We start from the raw sequence: 18,439 nt of genomic DNA, 5'->3' as shown, positions 1-18,439 counted from the left end.
CTCTGGGCGCCAAAATTGTTTTGATGAGCAGCAGTGGGAAATATAAGACTAAAAGCGGTAAAAAAAAAAAAAAATCATAATGACTGTGCTAATAATGATCAACATTATTGTATTAATGATTATCAAAATTATTTATAGTGTCTTTAAATAACACAGTGCAGACAGTTTTCTAACAGGAATTTTGACTGTAATTATTTTCTAGTAGTTGATGTCTCAAAATTCTGATTAAAATTGGTTTAAGTTTTCTATGAAAGCGACATGTTTCATCGCTTTCATAGATTATGCATAAAAAATACGGCTGTGTGGAAGGCGACTATAGGTACGAAATACATGCAAGGCTTCTGATCTAAATATACCTCTAGTCACAAGGGCCAGCTCTAAGCCACTGTAGGTGTCACTATTGCCTCTACTGCTGCATTTATGCCTCTCTAGACAGGATTTATTATCTAAACCCATAAATATTGGTCTTGTTTTTATGAACAGGTTTATGTTGGCTTGAATGAAAAAGGGCATTTGCCACATGCACAATAAAAGATTACACGGCAACAATGTTTTTTGCAGTGAAAACATTTATTAAACACATATTTGTAGCCACATTGTTGAAAAAACGGACCATCATTTTCAAATAAATTAGGTTTAAATGCCTGACCATGTTTGTGAGTAGGCAAATGAATCACAATATCAACCTAAGGCATGTATATTGCAGTTTATCACTGTGCTGTGTTGTTTCATCGCTGCAGTTCAGAAGACAGGAAAAAAGCATCAGTGTCTGTAGCCCATGGATTTCATAGGCTTCAAGTCCTATTATGAATACAGTTGTCTTTGACTCTTCTTTGTGTCTGTGGCTGATCTCCAGTCTATCTGCTCTGCCAGAGGCACACAGAGAGAGCGTTGATTTTTATATTTTCAAGTAAAACTACAAGCAGTCACAGTTTATTTTAAGGCAGTGCAGTTATTGGGCTCAGTTTGAACTGGTGGTGGACTGGGGACTGCAGGCAAGAGGTAGGGAGGGTGAACACAGACGGCTCAAAGTTTTTGGTGTTGAAGGTAGTGGCAAAGTCATTGGCAAAAAAGGAAGCGGACTCCGAGACACAGGGCGTGGCCGGTTCAGGTGTGGCAGCATGAACCGGTGCATTGGACAGCACCTCGGACTCAAACTGAAGCAGCTGACCCATGAAACTGAAGTTTGGTGAGATGACTGCCCGGCGCTGCTTGATGATGTCGAAGGCTGCATCAAGCCGCAGCTGCTGGGTCCTCATGATGTAGGCCATGCAGATGGTAGGTGAGCGAGAGATGCCTGCTTCGCAGTGTACCAGGACCTTCCCCCCTGATTGCTTCACATGATCTGGAAGAAAAAGGGAGGAATCTGGTGAGACAGTGACATATTTCTCTTTCTTTAATCATCGGCAAAATTGTCACAGCATAAGAAAACCATGCATCAAACTGATTTCAAATCAGGAGTTTGGAACAGGAAATAAATTTAACTGGGCTGTTATTGTCTAGTCGATCACTCTCACTATATTATAGGAACACTTTTCCCCAAATATTTTATCTCTCTTTCTTTCTCATGAACATCTAGTTTGTCACATTTATTTTGTAGAAAGAAATGAGCACACGTCATTTGCTACTGTAAGTGGCACACACAGAGGCACGTGGGAGGCTTGACTTAGTCACAGAGTGCAGCTGTACATGTGATTTGTTTTCTGCTGCACCACTGTGGGGGTGCTGGGTGCTGCTGTGGTGTTCGCTGTGGCACAGAGAAGTGTATTCTAATTTGGAGCCGCCTCGCTCCTACACACTCGTCAGTATGTTTTAAGGCCTACACACGAGTTCACTTTCACACATCTGTCTAAATGTCCTTCGCAACACGTTTCAAGAATTCTTAGAAGCAAACACCCACATGTCTTCTTTTCTGTCTCGCATCTAAGTCTGATCTACATATTGACACTTAGTTCCACGAGCCGGTAACGACACCTACACATCACCTCGTCCACTAAGCAGAAACATTAAGGGCCACTTCTGTGCGTTTATGAAGGAGAATGACTGATTTCTGACTGCTCTGATTCCCGATAAAACCACATGAATGAATAATGAACCTTCATCTGGAGAGGAGGGTGCTATGAGAGCGGGGCAGCAGCAGCAGTGGGTGTTTTAATTACCGTCCTTTGGCTGGAGATGTCATGGCATGCTTCAACAGCTGTTTTCATCCACGAGGTCAATAATATTTATTTTCTCCTCTCCGGTTTACATCACCCGCTTGGTCGGAAGGGTTTCCGATTTATTGATTGATTTTATGAGACCAGCAGCCCAGAGGATCTGTTTGTACTCCGTGTCTAATCAGTTAGCGTGCCTGATGAAATGTTGAGGCCCTCTTTGAATGTAGGCTAAAACTGCCTTATGTAATGGACAAGATATTTAAACACACCCTAAATGTAGGCTGCATCCCCAAACAATGCACAATACTATCCAGCTAATACAGGTCAGCCAAGCTGCTTGTGGGTAAGCTTTGTCCTTGGTTATGCCTGGATATAAATAGCCGCCAGCACATTTTGTACATCTTTTGCTGTTGCTGCTATTATCCGACACCTCTCTCCCTCCCACGCACTCTCTTTTCCTCTGTAACACATTTGCTGCCCTGCTGGCCACAGGTCCACCAATGAGTCCCTCTTGCTAACAAAAAAACTGATGTCCTCCCTCATTGTGTAGCTGTCATTAATCCTCCACCCAACCATCATAAACAATGCTGTTGTGCATGCATGCACGTATGTGTGTGTGCCAGCCAGCCCCCGGCCTCCTACACCCGGTCATTACTAAACACGTACAGCTCACCCAGTTGTCACACTGACTGGCCACACCCGGCACCATGTGATTTGGCCAGCATGGGATTGTCTTTTTCAAGGAAAGAAGGGAGGGAGGTCGGAAGGGAACGGGGGAAGTGAACAAATCCTGAATGAAAGCAGACAGGCAGTATATGTTGGTGGGGGATTGAAGGCTGGCGATTAACTTAAACTGATTACAGCCGGGTTTCTTATAGCCCTCTATTTGTGAATGGCAGCAGGTGAGCGGCACTGATAAAGGGAGGCTATTTGAAGACAAAGACGCATTTCAAAAATAAATGCATCCATGTATAGATATCTCGCTCACTCAGCGTGGGTATTTTTGAGACTCCTTGGGGTGAAGCTGGATTATAAATACATATAGACCGAGGCTGATCTTGTGGCCGGAAAAGCATCCATCTAATGTTGGTCTATTTATTCCCTTTCCTAGCTGGTTTGAGTATTAGTGAGTCAGCTGTATTCTAAGATAGCAAAACCTCTCAAGGCAAACCCTGTGAAGCAGAAATCAACAGTTAAATGCATTTACTCTCCTCAACTCACCTATAAACTCTATTGCCTCCTGGAAGTGGGAGCTGATGTCGGCCATGTGGCTGTCCTCCACAGGGATCCACTTGTAGTCATAGTGGCCCTTGGCCGGCTGCAGGTCCCTGCGTGACACGTTGAGCAAGGCTGTGATGTGAAGGTCGCTGAGATAATCCTGTCTGGAGGCATGGTAGGCACTACCGAGGTAGAGGAAAGGCAGGATCTCTACTGGTTTACCCTGAGGAAGGAAAAGAGGGAGAAAGCGGAGACATGAGTCAAGCTCACAACACAGCTTCGATCGCCAGCATTTATCCATCTGCTATGACACAACCATTGTCCAAGCAGGAACATCCAAACACCTGCCAGCCGATCATTACAGTCATTTACAGACAAAATGGACGCAGGATGCCAGAGGAATTTCCCGGTATTGAAAGAGCCCATAATGCATCAACCAGACACAACAGTGTTCTTTGAAATCTAAACTAGCCACATGTTTTCTATTTGGCCAATGGAAATAATAGCAGAAAGGTCAGGGATGAAAGGCTGTCTTTTCTATGGGGTGTCCTGATATCAGCTGGGCATCATGCTGTCTTTATAAAAAGACCAGGGAGCAGCGAAGGTCATATAATATCATATGTAAGTTGAGAAAATGTTTTGATGTGCCAAAAATAAAATTCTCTGATGTCAGCATGCGTTGAGCGTGCCTGTGTGTATGTATCCTTTTAGATTAAGTTTAAAAAAAAAACTGGCAGTGGCTTTGTGCCCCGTGGTCCTGTAGGAGAGATGGTGGGAAGTACTGCATTGTACGCTAAAGGGTGTTTCCATACCTGATCATAATCTGGTTTGTGGTGTGAAAGCTTCTCGCTGTGGTTGCTGACTCTTTTCTCGGTTTCACTTCCGCTCTGGTCAATGGTTTTCACCTCAGTGCAAAGTTCAGGGTATTGAGAGTGGAAATTCTCGAATCCTCCTGAGAGAAGCAGTCAAAAAACAAAAAAAAAACAAAAACAAACAAACACACTTTTAATAAATGAGCTTACAATAATTCTGCCTCCTCGCACCAACACCACAAATCTTGTGAAATGGCAGCGTTTATGAAACAGACTTAGCACCGGATTATAACCTCTATAACCTGATTACAGACGCGTAATTAATTACAGGAGCCCGCACCGAAGGACCGGTAATCGATTTAGGCCAACATTCTGAGGACGCACAAGTGACAGACGGAGATGGATGTGTTTAAACGCAAACCCCGGGGGATTTGTTTAGCCCAAAGAGGTAGTGCGGATAGGGAGGGGTGAAATTCTTCGTTTTATCAACGAAAGCAATTGCACCACCAATTTGCTGGCGTTTCTCTCGCACTGACTCATCCGCTCCACTGACGCACGCAGGACATCTACAGTATGTCCAAGAACTAAAAGAAAATGTCGGCTACTCTTAACACAGGCAAAAGGGGCGAAGAACTGCCCCGAACAGTACCAGTGTTATCAGGGAAAAATAGACTAAGATTAAATATTAAAGGTTTCTTTCTGCCCTTTCGGCTCCTTTTGAAATAAAATCACAAGAACTTCTTAATATTTCATTTAGTCAATTATAAGGATACATTTTAGATTATAACAAACAATATTTACAATTTGTCATAATAATAAAAAAGATTTCATCTTTAAGTCTGTGTCAAGATATATATGAAAAAAACCCTGACTCTGAATTTATATCTCCACAAATAAAAATATGGACAATTCAAAACTCTTATGAAATAAAGTAAAATAGATTAAATGATGAAAACAAACAAATATAAAACTGAGTTGCCTTAATGGCTTTTTTAAAAGGTCTATTTAGTTAAAAAAAAAACAACTTCCGACTTTCCGACTTTTCTTTTTGTCTGTATTAAAACAATTCATCTCGCCAAATCTCTCACCTTTCAAGAAACAGATGTTGGCCCCGCTCGCAAGATGTGACAGGGTGTTTATTACTATTTGAGCTACGCTGTCCTTTTTCAGTTTTTGCCAGTGGGACGTCCGGTCATCCAGCGCTACTATAGCCGAAATGCTCCCTTCCCGAAGCCTAAACAGAGCTCTCTCATCCGGGATGACAAACTGCAGGGGCACCGGTCCTCCTCGGGATCTCCGGACTACCACTGAGTTAAGATTAACATTGACTGAGCCTTTGATATTAGAGTTCGTGAATGAAAAATAAGGTCGACAGTCCACAATAAGGCAGCTTCCATACTCCTTCCTGATGATTTTCCTCAGACGCCGGCAGTCTATGCTAGAGACCTTCATTTTGATTTGTTGGACTTGTTTTTATTGCCTAAAAAATTCAACTGATTACTCCTGAATACGGGCGAGAGAAGTGCCCGCGCCCGTGCCTACATTTCCTCCAAGGGGATTCCTGCCGATCAGTTTTATGTGAATGGAACCTCCGGAGCAAGACGTCACGAACCATATATGGACACCGGCGCGGCGCGATGGCAAGAAAACACGCCCACAGCTCTGACTCGACTGTGTGACTCCTCCCGCGGCCCTTGTAAACACGAAACCCCGATTACAACTGCGGTGAGTTTGATTCAGCCATTACTCAGAGTGTCCTCTGCCTGCACCTACACCTGTCCTTTCATTATTTTCAGGTTCCACTTCGTGTTCAGTGACCATTGAAAGGACACAGAGGCAGACGCTTTAAAGGGATGACCCTACAGCTCACTGCACAAAATAAAACGAAAGGGTCCCACACGGCCAAAAAAAGATGAAGCGTTTTGGAGGAAGGGTATCAACCATAACATCCAGAAATACGAGTGCAACACAAATGTGCACCTTACTAAATCCAGCCTATTAAACGACAACCATACAAAATGTCTGAAATAGAGGTGCAACTATCATTTCATTAACTGCCTCTTGTGGATTATTTCCTTGTACTACCTCTCACACAATATGGCTGTGCCTTTTACTGCTTTCTTTTGTCTGGCTAACTAAAGCTTAGTTAAGTATGAGCATTATAAGTATTCTTTTTCCTCTTTTTCATCTAAACTTGTTAACAAAAACATCATGTAGTTGTTTTTGCAATTTAGAGCTGTGCGTTCGTAAAAGTATGCCCTTTTCATGTGTTTTTAATGTTTTTTTTATTGTCTGATTTTCAGGCAGCAGTTTATCCAACATGATTTTCCTCTACAGGACACAATCAAGCGACCTTAAACAAGAGACGCAATTGTGAGTCAGCTGTGAAATCTGATTATATCTGCTGCTCTGGATTAGAAGGTTCCTGGTTCATACCCTTGCTGGGGCCTTTCTTTGAGGAGTTTGAATGTTTTCACCAGAGTGAACAAAGTAGCCCACTCTATGAATGCATGGTTAAATGTGACATGTAGTCTGAAGTACTTTGAGCAGTCAGTAAGACTACAAAAGTGCTATATGAATATGAAATGATTTCAATGAATGTTGGTATCAATGAAGTGGAAGCAGAATGACAAAAGTCCGCACCAAACCCATCACATCAAATATCCAGAAAGAATTCTTCTCAGTTGCTTTAACTGATATCTCAAATGTTGTCAAAGCAAAATGTTATCACACAGAGGTAGCACTTCATAACACTGCCCACGAGTTTTTGCGTAATGTGGCAAAATTTCCCATGTTATTGTTCTCGATCTTGAGTGTAGTTTTTAACCTAACATAATTATCAGTAAGTAAAGTTCAATGGGGAAGCAACATTCAGTAAAACTGCAGTAAATTTCTCAGTAACTTACAGGCAGATAGATAACGGCAAGTTACTATAAAATCTTTAAGTTATATTAATCTATGTTTTTTTTTTACACTACTACTTTATGTTTATTTGCAACACTATAGCTGCATGATTTCTTCATTTTAACAAGTTGTAAAGAAAATTATTTAAAAATTATCCTGCTATTTACTATTTCTAAGAAACAAGTACCTTTAAGATATTTAAAATCAAATGATGCACTGATTGTACCCAAAGTAATTTTTTAAGTATTGATTACTTTCGACATTATGCAGGGGTCTTTGCAGATCTGTGGACGTACTAAAGACATTCCAATAATGTCATACTGTAGTAAACTTCAGCTCTAAACTACATCTTTAGAGCTGAGAGCTTCAAATGCAGTTTTAAAAATATGCCAAACAATTAAGAAATAAATGCAAAACAAATTCACATAACTCATCACAAGGCTTACAAGTAACAACATTTACACCAAGAGCAAAAGAAAATGGTTCATACGGTGCATGTTTGTGAGTACCACACCTACTCTACTGTAAATACCTAAAGAAGAGTTTTGTTTTCTTTTTTTTTCTAAAGGCTACGTGAGAATAATCTTCCACGTAGTATTCAGCAATGTAGGGAATGTCATAGAGAGCTCAGACAAAGTAGCTGACAAACACAACCTCTAACTTCCGCTTACCACGTAAAACCCAGTGAACCAGCGTTATATCCTCCCAACATCCCTGGTCTTAAAATCCTAATCCCGCAAATGAATTAACAAGTTTAAACGTCACACTGCCTACACTCACATGACATGCAAACAATCCTGACACACTGCTCAGGACTGTGTATGAGTTTTGTTTACGTTTGCACTTTTGGATTTCAATATGTAGCTGTGACTGTCTGCAGCCCTTAATCCAACCGAAACCTTTTTGGATTGAATGTATGTCATACTTGGTGTATGAGTACATGCAAAAGAAGAACCAACATCCTGAAGTAGAATACGTTCATTGGTGACTTTGTTGTTTTTCTGAATCTGCTAAAGATGAGAAAAGCATAGAAATTAGTCAAGTGTTATGTATAACACTTTAACAAACCAGCCGTACATAATGTAAAGATGGGACACGGACAGCCTCTTTGGGTAAATGAACCTAACAAATAGGTGTTACATCATGTTGTGTCTGCTGCATGAATGAGTGGGAACAAACAGAGCAAAACAGAGCAGCAGTCAACAACAGAAATATGACAAACGCGCAGACAGTGAAACAGACGCAGTGACAGACACAGATGGACTGACACTGTGAAAGAACAAAAACAAAACTATCTCTATGTGACCCATGACAGAGAGAAAAGGACCTAGCCTAGATAGATAGATAGATAGATAGATAGATAGATAGATAGATAGATAGATAGATAGATAGATAGATAGATAGATAGATAGATAGATAGATAGATAGATAGATGCTGGAATGGCAGCAGAGGATTAGAGGTGACAGCAGGCAGCGTGCCATATGGTCTGGTCTAATCTTGGCTTGTGACATCACTGCTGATGAGTGGGGAGGCCCGCCATCCGTTTCCGAGCCCTCATTTTATTATGGGTTTTGTTAGAGTAGCTGTAAATAACAACAGTGGACCCATGCGAGCCAGGTAAACAAGACGTATGATCTCTGGCCTTTCTCCTCATCTCTTTCCTTCCATCTCTCTGCTCTTGCTCTCTCACATGGATGGTCTATGTCCATACATATCACTCTAATAGGATTGCTTCAGTATATAATTGGCTATGTGTTATAGATAATACATTAAGGAAGCAGGCAGGCAGCTTTTAAACCACAGTGTTGCTTGCACAGCGACCTATAATCGGAATTAATTTTGATGCTCAAGATTTAATTGAATTGTTAAAGCATGCACAACTACTGTGCTTCTGTTACAGTCAACAAAATCAGATTCAAAATAGATTACACACACAAACTAATTAATATAAATACAGAAATAAAGTTAAGAAGAACTGTGGGAACAGAAACAGGAAGAACATCTCCTCCTCACAAATTACTTATTATTTCATCTAACTCCCCGTCTGGATGAAGTACTATAACTTTAAAAAGACACAAGTTTGAATTTTGCTAAAGAGATTAGCTTTTTAGTTTGTCTGAATGTTGGATTGTTGGTTGTAAAATACAAAACATTTAAGGCACAAGGCTTTGTGTCTATCTTCACAGTGATAGTCTTTTCTGTCCACCATTTTAAAATGTCAGCAATCTATGGTGTTTAGTGCTTTTCTAAACTTTGAACTTAAGGTTTGGGGTTTGTCCACTTCCTTATGTGTTTACTGTAACCTGACCACACTGTTTTGTGATTTACTGACTCTGGGAAAACAGTTGTTCTACCTTAAGTGTGGCTGAGTATGATTTCTTACTGTTTTATTGGTGAGACCTAATCCAAAATTGAGGATCTAGAAATGCTTCTTTACATCATTTGTTGACAGAACTGCGCCGTGTGTGTTTTTGTGCTTGAACAAGAATTAATTTTTTTATATATACCCTGGACAATAAGTGTTGGCCACACAGCATATGTATGGAAAGCCACTTCCTGTTCAGAATGTCCCTTTTTACACGTGACTTCTAAAAAGAACTCCTACACAATAGGTTGCCTTCGCAGGAACGTGTACCCCTCTCGCCCCCACTCACCCTTCCTCCTTTCTCGGCTCCACAGGTGCTTCCTGGTTTGCTGACAGAGGCTCCAGATTGTGATGCAGTTTCCCAATAAGTCCCACATTACTCACCTACCACTCAGCTGACCATGGAGTGAAGCAGGCTGGAATTCCACTCTTCTAGCAAAATGACTAAAAGATTGGCCTTTTGTCTAAATCTAAAATCAGAAATTTAATAGAGTAACTTCTGGTAATGCCACCCACAGAATTATATTTAAAAAAATGCCTTCACAATGAACTAATCAACTAGTGTTTCTCAGACTTCTTCTGGTATGCTCGAATTCAGAAGCCAAAAAAAGCGTATGCCCCCCTGTTGCATTTAATCATTAACATTAAAAAGTACTCTAAGTTTAAAGGTTTATCATCATTAGCATCAGCAAACTCTTTTTTTTCTTGTACTCCCCCAAAAATCACATTTAAGTTAACTTCATATTTTTCACCTTGGTCTCCAATGAATGTAAACGTGGTGCAAAATGTGGGAACTTCTTGCTGAGGATTTCTGACTGCTGAATGATACATTTTTTTTGCTTTGATCTTATGGTTTTCTTTTTGAATTAAAAGTTTAGGTTATTTAGTTTTTTTTTAATTGATGATGGAGCTGCCAGGGAGGAGGAAAAAAGGAAGACCTCAGAGGAGGTTAATGGATGTAGTGAAGGAGGAAATGAAGAGGGTGGGAGAGATAGAGGAGGATAGAGGAGATAGAGGAGGCTAGAGGAGATAGAGGAGGCTAGAGGAGATAGAGGAGGATAGGATGAGAAGGAGGCAGATGATCTCCTGTGGTGACCTCCAAAGAAGAAAAAGAAAAAGAAGATTATTTGGCTTCTGAATTGATTTTACCAACGTTTTGATCTATAGGTTTGGGTAAACTTTAAACAATGAATTAGCTTTTATACTAAAGTGTTTTGATATTGTTTTTTTTTATGCTTGCTGGAACTTTTATGGTTCTCTTGGTAACTGATTATAGCATTTGGCTTTATAAATTAGCTATAAATGGATTATTTGGCTTCATAATTTGCCTGAATCGCTTTCATTTTAATGTCCTATTCAATCTTTTCGATTTATAATATTTTATTTTTTTGTATTTCTTTTTACTGGGAAACTGGTAGTGTTATTCTTACTGGAATACCAATGTCCAATAATAGTTTGATAACCCATTTCTATTACTCAAAGTGGCATATTAGCTCCAGAAAGCTACACAATCTCTACAATTAAATTCTTTATTTTAGTTACGAGAGGAGGGTCCCTCTTACAAGACAGACAAAGTGTTACCATATTAGGCTGGAATCTTCAAAAGTGTTAAGAGACTTATTTACAAGAAGCATTGACAATGAAGGATTTCTCAATAGTGGTATTGGTAATATTTCTGGGGTTGCTGATGACATGTTATTACATGCTGGCTCTTGTTAATGCAGAGAATACTCAGAGTCAGCAGCAACAACACATTTCAGTGTTGTGGGTAACTATGCAGTCAAATCGCATCACATCCAGTTCTCCAGTAAAGCAGCGTCTGCCAAATTCAGTATGAAACAGGAATGTTTGGTATTCATGGGTTCAAGTCATGATATGATGGCCCAGATGACACATGCTGAACACACACACACACAAACACTTCAAAGTCTTGACTCACCCACTGTTTCCACCCACCACCGATCGTCATGCCGTGACTTTTTGAGGCGAGCCAAACTCTTAGGCAAGACATGGAAGAAGAGGGAGAGATACAGAGGAAAAGAAGGAGAGAGAGAGACAGATTGTTGTGCATGATAAGCAGAAACGAATTTACCTTTTATGATTGTTCAAAAGAAAAAAACAATCGCTTCTGATCTTCTGTGAAATTTCCACTGAATTGACGCTTCATGCGGTGACTAATTTGGCTTGCCCTTTTTATACTTCAGAGGTAAGGGAACTTAGTGAATTTATTGTGGTGCCTGGGGTTTTCTTGTGCGACTCTGTGATGCTGGAGATATAAAGAAAAACAAACCCAACTGATAATTTTATTTTTTTTACTCATTGTGTCCAGACAAAACGTCCAATTATCAGTATGCTGTAACTTGATGTCCAAGTAGAGCAGAATTACATTCTGTACTGTACTGTGAATCACAGCATGACCTGATTATTGAAGAGGAGGTTTACAGCAGAGCCCACACTTCTCGCATCTCTTAAAATACCCACCAGCAGACCTGTGAAAGCTACCACAACAGATGGTAATCAAAGAAAGCTGGCTACGTGCTTTACATTCACACTTACACAGACTCACATGAAACCCAGCACACTACTGCACTGAAACCCATAACCTTTATCTGCACTTCCTAGACTGAAATGAGTAAGTTACTCGAAGCAAAGATGAAATAGGAACACGTGATAAAAAAGTAATATGTCCCCAAACAAAAAGGTGTAGCCATTTCCTGGCTTGTGAACTAGCCAGCTTCTCGTACCTAAAATGGCAGAATCAATGCATTCTGCTCTCTTGTGCAGTGAAGAGCAGGGGTGACTTTCTTTGACCTTTTTTCCAAGTCAGTTCAATAAGTTCAGGTTATTTCACTTCTGAAATTACTTTAAACTCTTTCAGCAAGTTTAAAGTAAATAGCCAGAGGAGTTAAAACACAAAGTGATTATTATTCTCTATGTTTTTCTTGTCAACAAATAAAAACAGGACAATTGTAAATCTATCTTATTCAGTGATGATCCTAGAGTCTTTTTTCAGGGGGCTGTAAACAGACTGCAGATTTGACCTGCCTTTGCTCCATAGAAAGTCAATTTGGTCTTGGGTATTGTTGCCAAAATAAACATGATCTCTGCTGTTTCTAAAGTCTAAACTGTCATGTTGTAGGACTCTTGTTGGCTGTTGTTGTTTGTGCCAAAGCTTGTCAAATACTAAGTACCCTAAACTGTAACTGTTGACCAAAAATTCTTAGATTAATAATTCCCAGACTGTTCCACCAGGCAAGGTGGTCCTGTTTTTAGTTTGCACTAATATCCGCAATATCCGTACCCTCAATAATACTCCTCTGACTAGAATTACTGCATGCTACCTCAATACCTTATTACCATACCTTGCATACACATTTTATATTTAGCACCTTTCATATCTAGCACATTCTGTTTTTAGCTACTGTGTAAATCACTGCATGTTTGTTCTTTGCTTTTGCAAGTGGAGGTGTAGCTGCTCTGCAGTTTCATTATCAATGTATAATGTCAAAAGTTTGAATGTGAGTGTTATTACTTCTTTAGATAGAAAAAGTTAAAAGTTAATGAAATCAGAGCTGCACGGTGTATTATTGGTTACAGTTCACATTAAACAGAAATAGTAAATAATCTTGGACTATGTTTGTAACACCGACAAGAGCAATCTCTTGTATCGGCTCTTTCTTTTCTCAGAGCAAAAGAAAACTGATCTCTGTTGTTGTGCCAGAAACATGTATTTCTTTCTAAATTTGTTATTATGCCCTCTTTCTGTGAATGTGCTGTAGAGCATTTGGGCAGAAATATGACAGTAACCCAGCCTCACTGCCTGTAATCAGTGAAAATAGTACAAAGTACACTGCAGCTATCGGCTTGGCTGTTCACCATCATTTGAACACATCCTCCTTGTATATAAAACAATACCTCTGCAAAGCCTTCCTTTTCAGCTTTGTGTTCAAGTTCATTTGAGCATCTATAAATAACTGTATATTTCACTATATTGTTATCTGTCTTCCCCTCCCGTCAGTATAGTGGGTCACAGAAGAGAAAGAGGAAGGAAGCCAGAAGAAAAATAAACACACAGAGTACTGAGAAGTAGCTGGTTAGCCTGACAGTATGTTATTTTGAGGAGGCAGTAAATATCACTGTAAGCCTGTGGCACTATGTCAGCCAGCTGGATCAATGGGCGAATACAGAAAAAGAACCTGCGTTGTGTGAAAAGCAGAAGAAAGCTTTTAATATCATAGGGTTTTTTTTAAGAGTGTTTCCCAGGAGGCTGTGCTTTTGTCAGAGTTCCCCATCACTCGCACTCTGATAAGAGATATAATACATGGAAGACAAATAATTGCTACAAACACTTTCAGATAATAAAGTTTTCTATTGAAGTTTCATTTAAATTTACTCATTTCAAGAAGCTTTGAAGTGCAGAGGAAGTGAAAGTTGTTGTTTAGGCATGCCAGTGCCTTCTTCCATGTCTTCTGTACAGTTACAGCTAACAAAGGCTGTTTTGCCTGTAAATTAAACAGATTTGTTGGCAAAACAGCCTTCTGCTGCTGGATACTTATCAAGCAGACAACAAACTTTGTTAATCTAGGAAATGTGTTTCCTTGCAAGTGTAAGCATATTCCTGCCGGAAATCAAATGTCTGCACCTGCAGCTCATTGTGTGTTTCATACGTAGCTGTAGATGTGCAAGCAGTGAGGCCTCGGGTCACTGACAACCAAAGATGAAGAAATATTTTTCACTGAGCTGTAGAATCGGTGTAAAACTTCAGTAATTACGAAAGAGCAGAAAGTGGAAAAATGAAATTACTAGTAATGTTGTGGCATTCTCTTTGCATGAAACAGACTCCGTTTACAGTATAACAATATTTGTTTATATTTCAGACATTAACTCAGGTCAGCATCTGAGTAGTCATGCACAGAAATTATGCAATTAGCTGTTTTGACCACAATTAGATGAATCTCAGTAGCAGTACATCACCACATGCTGGATTCCCAAGCAGCTCAGAGACAATTTATCCAATAAGGCTTGGATCTGGCCCTGGGTCTTCTTGTATTGGACAGTTTGAAAAGCCTTAATAAAGAGATGTCCATGAGGATTGCTACAGTTCACCTTTTCCAACATGTCATATAGAACGACACAATGTTCAATTTTCCTGAAATGTAGGCTGAGCTACAAAACAAACAAACAAAAAAGCACCAAGACAAAACTAGTTCTGCGAGAGCACCACACCGGTGGAAGTCAAGTCACTGGACCGATGCCCTGACTCTGCAGGGTGAGCCCAAACACCCTTTGGAGAATACTCGTTTGAGCCGCTTGTAACTGTAGTCATATATTTTTGGTCACTGCCAGTTGCTCTTGGCCATAGGTAAAGGCAGGAATGTAGACTGAACAGTAAATTGTCAGCTTCACCAAAAGTAACAATAATACATCTAATACAATATTTTGGTTGATTTGAATGGAATTGCAACACTGATAAACACACAATGACCATAAATAGAAAGTATTCAGACATACAAATGTTTTTCCACTGGAAAAATACAAGTTAGCAAACACAAAGCAACCTTTTAACCTTGCAATGTTGTTTTTTACTTTTCAATAGCATAAGAACTGTGGCTCATCATCGAAGCAAACAGGACCTGACCTTCATAGGAAACGATATCTGAAGTCTTCCCATCCACAGGTGCAGAGATACGGTTTTTTTTTCTCATTTACTTAGGAGTCATTCCCAAACTCTCCCCTCCATCTGTCTCCCCCCTTTTGTCTTTTACTTCCAATATCTTTCCTCATCCCCTGTTGTCCAGCCTGCTTCCTCACTCTGCTCTGCCTCCCCATCCTATTCTCTCATCACCTGTGTGGGAGGCACAAAGCCAAATCCACTCAGCTGGAATTAAACTCACTGGGACCTTACGCATAGCACTTCTGCACTTTAAATACACACATGGACTCATATACACGCACCTGCATGCTCACGGATGGAAAAACCTAGGCAGGGATGGAAAGATGTAGATAGGAGCGCTGGGAGTGGATGATGGCTGGGGAGCACCCACGTCACAGGAAGTAGGTATGGACATTACCGTCACAGACACACACACACTCCCATGCATGCACGCGCACACACACACATAGTGCAGTATATAAAGCATCAGTACAAACACAGGCTGTTATCACTGGGAGCAGCTGTCAATGCATCGCAGAAATACAAAAAAAAGATAACATAAAATAAAATTTGCAGGGAGGGTTGTCTTTATTCTGAATACGGTGAGATGATAGCTCGGTAACATCCACATCACCAGCGCCCAGTTGGTTACAGCTGTGGCTCTGCACCTCCAGTGTTTAAAGGAAAATTACACTATTACACCTAGACTGTGCCTCAAATTACAGTCTGTTTTCTAGACGGATTCCTACGCTCTGCTTGAGGCTGTAGTGGCTCTAGGGTATAAATGCACAATACTGTTGCATTTTGGGTAAAATGTAAGCCAGTTTTTGATATGAAAGGACAAGTAAAATAAAAAAATATGAAGCCAGTATCACTATTTCTGCTGCATCAGTTTCTACATAACAGAAGAACTGTGCATTATAAGTTTGATAATGGCAGAGGAAAAGGACTAATCATGGTGGCATAACAACAAACTTCATTAAGCATTTCTAAGAAAAAGGGCTGCTTACCTAGCTGTTGATACATTAATGCAAAAAAAAAAGAAAAAAAAAAAGTGATTTTGATTTCTCATCGCTGACTGGTTGTTAGCTTCTGTCCAGTAAAGAAAAGTAAAACTGTAAAGAATGCAAATATGTTTATTACCAAAATATTTGTTTTGCTTAAAGGTAGATGTTTTAAGAAGATTAAGGTTGCCATAGCTATTTAGTATTTTCAGAGGTGCAAAGATCACTACGTGTGTGACAAGAAGCTGACCCAAAATATCAGCAACTTACTGCCTAAAACACCGTCCAGGTTCATATTTCATCTTGTATAATGTGCAATGACAGATTATCAGTGCGTGGGTAAGAACTGTACAATGTAATCTCTTAAGGTGGACCATGCCTCTGCACACAAACGCATACACAAAAATATAATGTATGCTTATTATGTGGCCATTCTGCTTAATTTTTATAGAAGTGTGACATTTGTGGTTAAGCTGACACGATGCATTACACTGAAGTTGGTGGAATTATCAGGGTTGCTGACAGGCAGCTGGGTTGTGATATTTCCTCTTTCTATATCATTCTTTTACAGTCTCACAGAGGAGATGAGGTGGGGGCTGGGCTGGTGACTCATACGTTGTCTGTCTCCATCTAACTACCCTCAAATCAGGACGGCGGGAGGAAGCAATGTGGGATGTCTGACTCTCAATTTTTCTTTTTTTCCACTTTTCATATTGGCTGGAACACCCAAGGGAGCCACCTCGACCAAATTACTCAAGGAAAACCTCTTTTTTAATTTTTAATTTTATTTTTTTTGGAGACGACATGAAAGTTATAGCATCCTATATCACTGTGGTCCTCCCCCACCCATGGCATCCATCATTCCCGCTGAGCCATCAGATAGAATGAGGGGCTAATTTTAGCTTGTAAACTCGTCTCCTTGATTATGAGGAACTGCTGCTTCTTGATAACACTGTGGGTGGGGTAGTGGGTCAGAGAAGTATCAGGAATGGTAGCGGTAGTAATTTACAAGAGGAAAAAGAAGAAACAACGTAAGCATCACAGCTGCCAAGTGGCCACATCACACTTAAGATTCTCAGTTATGCTGAAACACAAAAGATTTCACATGATTTTATTAACAAACAAACCGTAAAGATGGAGGCCATCTTGACATCTGTGCTAGTATATTCATTATGGCAGCACATGTTTCTCTAAAAGTTCTCCAAGGTAAATAATAAAAGAAATCATCTGTTCATGCTGTCCAGTGAGGGTTACTCCTTGTTGATCCATTGTTGTAAGACGGATGCTGCAGGGGAATTAAATTCCATTCATGGTCATGTGCTCATAATAGTAAAACAAAACAGCACCAAAAATTCATGCTCCACAATAACTGTCTCATTCATTAGCTGCTTAGCTACCGGCTGACTAGAAGCATCGTGTTACATCCTTGCTGGCAGAGAGTGAGCTCATTATAACATGATAAGAGAAAATGTTGCTCATTATTACCCTACATCCATGCCAGTCTTGCTGTAGTTCCCTCATTTCCTTTATTATCCCACCCAGGCCTTATTGCCCCACCCATCATTACTATGCACCATTTAACGTTTTGTTTCTAAGAGAATTGCTGTAGGTTTTTGATGGGTTAAGATCCCTTGCCAAGGCAAGAGTAACTTAGTCGTTACACTTGTTACAGCCAAGGTATGCAGAAGAACATTTCTATAAAACATGTTCTTCTTTATATAAAACATTAAAGTGGATTAGCTATATCAGCATAGCATTGTTTAAACTCCCCAGCCTGTCTGAATATTGTTGCTGACCTCATTCATCCCATTATGACCTCAGCGTGCACATCTTCTGATTGCTGCTTCCAGCAGTATAATTTACCAAATGATTTGAGATTATCTAAGCTCACAAAGCTCAGATCATCTCAAAGTGGTTTCTTGAGTTCACTGTACTCAAATAGCCTCCATAGACAGAAAGTCTCAATCCAGCAGAAAACCTCTGGGATACTGTGGAACAGGAGATTTGTATTACGGATGTGCAGCCGACAAATCTGCAGTTGTGTGATCGTATCATGTCAACATGGACCAGACTCTGTGCCTTGAAGATTAAGGCTGTTTTGAAGGTAAACGTGGAACTAAGCCAGTACTAGCAAGGCGAACCTAATGAAAAGTGTATGTACACAAATCACTTAACTGTTGATAAATTATAGTTTCTGAATGAACCCCTGTTTTTCCAACAGAAAATGAAGCAAGGTGTGTTCCAGTGGACATTAAACAACAAGGAGTATAAGCTTCCATTTGTTCTTTAGTAGTCTTATTTTCAGGAAGGTTCTATTAAACCTTAA

The 18,439-nt window shown here is 40.0% G+C and overlaps 1 protein-coding gene and 1 long non-coding RNA gene across 2 annotated transcripts; one reads left to right on the top strand and one right to left on the bottom strand.

The window, feature by feature from the left end:
* Nucleotides 1-551: 551 nt before the first annotated feature.
* Nucleotides 552-5,738, bottom strand: dusp5 (dual specificity phosphatase 5). Its single transcript, XM_084930793.1, has 4 exons — nt 5,275-5,738; nt 4,187-4,326; nt 3,378-3,597; nt 552-1,345 (listed from the first exon to the last, which is right to left on the bottom strand). Exons 1-4 carry the CDS (start codon nt 5,636-5,638, stop codon nt 939-941), a joined length of 1,131 nt encoding a protein of 376 aa, XP_084786919.1. The 5' UTR covers nt 5,639-5,738; the 3' UTR covers nt 552-938.
* Nucleotides 5,739-5,910: 172 nt separating this feature from the next.
* Nucleotides 5,911-18,333, top strand: LOC146385184 (uncharacterized). Its single transcript, XR_014800453.1, has 3 exons — nt 5,911-6,559; nt 15,053-15,133; nt 16,685-18,333. It is a non-coding gene; the product is annotated as an uncharacterized LOC146385184 (long non-coding RNA).
* The last annotated feature ends 106 nt before the right edge of the window (nt 18,334-18,439 follow it).

This window comes from Perissodus microlepis, chromosome 6, assembly GCF_051167445.1.
Source record: "Perissodus microlepis isolate ML-2025 ecotype Zambia chromosome 6, ASM5116744v1, whole genome shotgun sequence".
Classification (NCBI taxonomy): Eukaryota; Metazoa; Chordata; class Actinopteri; order Cichliformes; family Cichlidae; genus Perissodus; species Perissodus microlepis.
Note: the sequence above shows the minus strand (reverse complement) of the source record. Positions and strands in the feature narration are given on the sequence as shown.

Excerpts from the sequence above, each read along its gene's own strand:
- dusp5 (XM_084930793.1), bottom strand. The coding sequence starts at position 5,638 with ATGAAGGTCTCTAGCATAGACTGCCGGCGTCTGAGGAAAATCATCAGG. Across the intron at positions 4,327-5,274 it reads CAACATCTGTTTCTTGAAAG|GAGGATTCGAGAATTTCCAC; the intron begins GTGAGAGATTTG and ends TGCTTCTCTCAG. Across the intron at positions 3,598-4,186 it reads ACAAACCAGATTATGATCAG|GGTAAACCAGTAGAGATCCT; the intron begins GTATGGAAACAC and ends TTCCTTCCTCAG.